This window comes from Merops nubicus, unplaced genomic scaffold (assembly GCF_000691845.1).
Source record: "Merops nubicus isolate BGI_N331 unplaced genomic scaffold, ASM69184v1 scaffold36082, whole genome shotgun sequence".
Taxonomy (NCBI): Eukaryota; Metazoa; Chordata; class Aves; order Coraciiformes; family Meropidae; genus Merops; species Merops nubicus.
The window spans coordinates 3537-5963 of record NW_008596204.1 but is presented as its reverse complement, the minus strand read 5'-3'; the positions used below and the strand labels follow the sequence as shown (position 1 = coordinate 5963).

At 36.0% G+C, this 2427-nt stretch overlaps 1 protein-coding gene across 1 annotated transcript in view; it reads left to right on the top strand.

Moving 5' to 3' along the window:
* Positions 1 to 2139, top strand: part of AGL (amylo-alpha-1, 6-glucosidase, 4-alpha-glucanotransferase) — a gene marked incomplete at its 5' end in the record, with an annotated part of 33242 nt that extends 31103 nt beyond the window's left edge. Inside the window, 3 exons of the mRNA XM_008936322.1 lie at positions 74 to 161; positions 250 to 383; positions 1846 to 2139. Of these exons, the coding sequence (XP_008934570.1) occupies positions 74 to 161; positions 250 to 383; positions 1846 to 1963 (340 nt within the window). The remainder of the gene's footprint in view (positions 1 to 73; positions 162 to 249; positions 384 to 1845) is intronic.
* Between the last annotated feature and the right edge of the window lie 288 nt (positions 2140 to 2427).

The following is a 2427-nucleotide window of genomic DNA, read 5'->3' as shown; positions in this document are numbered from 1 at the left end:
CCTGCTTTCCATTTTTATGCATATTTGTTAAGGCTTTCTTTGCTTAATATCCTTTTTTCTTTCTTTCTTGTAGTGATATGGTTTACTGTGGAGTATATGATAATGCTCTTGACAATGACAATTATAATGTGGCCAGAGGCTTTAATTATCACCAAGGACCTGTAAGAGCCAGTTTCTTCTATTTTAGAAAAAGTGCTGTCACTTGGTCAAACTGACAGCTGTAATAATCTCTCTTCATTCTTTGCTTAGGAATGGGTGTGGCCAATTGGATATTTTCTTCGTGCCAAATTGTACTTCTCAAAGTTGATTGGTCCAGACATATATGCAAAAACTGTAGTTATGATTAAGAATGTTCTTTCTCACCACTATGTTCACCTTGAAAGGTAAGATGCCAACTAACACTGAAAATATTTGTTCAAGCTCGTGGTATCCACTCTCCAGTTGGATGTAAAAATACAGATGTGTAATATAAACTGTATCTGTTCTCTACCTAAAAAGTTCACAGCTATATATACACTGTTGCAGATATAGTCTGGTTTGAAGTACTGCTGAGATATAGTGCTTTTTATAGATGGCAGAATTAGCAATACTTACCAATGTGAAAACTGGGTGAAATAAAGGTTATGTAAAAATTAGGCTCTAATTTCATTAAAACAACAAACAAAAAACCCCCCCAAAAAAACTACCTTGGTATATTCTTTTTTTAAAAAAAAATAAAGTATTTCAAAACAAGTTGAAAAAACAAAATAAAGGGCTACCAGTGACAGATTAAAATTGTTTAAAATAAGCAGCTGCAAAACATTGTTAGGATTTTTTGTGTTATGAATGAGGAAATTAGTGTGACAGTGTTTCAGAATCATAATAACTTTGGTCTTGTAAGGCAGAGGAACTTGCTTACAGCCCTTAAATGTTCCTCTGTATTTTGAGTTCTCACTGTTAAAAACAAAACCACCAAACCCACACTATTTTCCTCACCTTTCTGTCTGCTTTATTTTTAATTCTTAAGCATTTGAGACAAACAAAGCCAAAATGAAGATCTTGTCCCTGGTATCTCCTCTGTATAATCTATTTTGCAGTACTTCAGACATGCATGTATTTGTACACAGAAGAGTAACTCAGTAGGTCTGGTTATGACAGAAGGGTTTGTCTGACCACACGAGGAAGAAAAGGGATTTTCAAGCAACTTTGTGCCTTGCAGTGGTGTGTTGTCCCAGTGTGTTTGACAGTATCACCAAATAACTTGCAGTTCTGTAACATTCTTTGTTTTTTTCTGTCTTACTACTTCAGTAGTGTACTTCTACTATGTTTTGGTATTTCATTTGTGTACAGAATTATAAAGGTAGCAACAGGCGGAGTCTGTGTATTTGTTAGTGGGTTTTTTTCATTCCTATGGAGGAAAAAAAAGGCTTATGTAGTTGTGCTGTCTTTCAGCCCATTTTGCTTTCTGGCAACCTAATTCAGTTTCAAGTGTAGCTTGAATACTCAGTTGTAGCTAGAACAATCAGTTATCTCAAAGATCATTTGTAGTCTTACAACTGCAAAACTACCTGAATGAGAAACAGGAGCAACATGCCAGTAGTGTAAGTTCACATATTATTAGTAGCAGAGAGTCTGCTTTGAAGGAGAGGCACCCTCCCAAAAACTACAATTCCCAGCTGCAGGGAGAAAAAATAATCAAATTAGATCTCAGTTATTAAAGAAGATGCTGTGCCTATAGGACAACAGACCTTTAGTCATGGTGTTCAGTGTCCTGCTGAGAGAATCTCCTAAAAGGTTTTAAAATAAAATACTGTTTTAATTTCGTTGTATAATGTAACAACAATGTTTGTTTTTCTCTTTTATCAGATCGTCCTGGAAAGGGCTTCCAGAACTGACCAATGAAAATGGACAGTATTGCCCTTTTAGCTGTGAAACTCAGGCCTGGTCAATTGGTGTTATCCTTGAAATCCTTTATGACTTGTAAAAGTTTATTTTGATTGATTTGATGAAACTTCTGTGGTCTTATATTGGGCATAAATGAACACTTGGCACATATTGTAAGGGAAATGTCCTGGTCCGCACAATCACTTAAGCCATGTCCTGACTTTCAAAGATGCTGAATGCCAGCAACTCCCATGCCCTATAGCTGTGTGGGCCTTGGGTTGATTTTGAAAAGCAGGCCGTGACAAGAGAATAGAAATGCAGTGCACACTTGATGCAGAAACTCTTAGAAAAGAGAAATTTCAAGAACATGCACAAACTTAATTTTAAGTAGCTTTGGTTTTTTAGACTTTTGAAATCAAAACCTTAATGTAACAAAGTGAGGCAGCTCTTTCCTGAGCTAAAAACAAGTAGCACAGCTCTTACGTGGGTTTTTTGTTTGGCTGTTTTTTTTCTTTTGTCTCCTAAAGAGTAAATGGATGTTTTGCAAATGCATGCTTAAAGGGG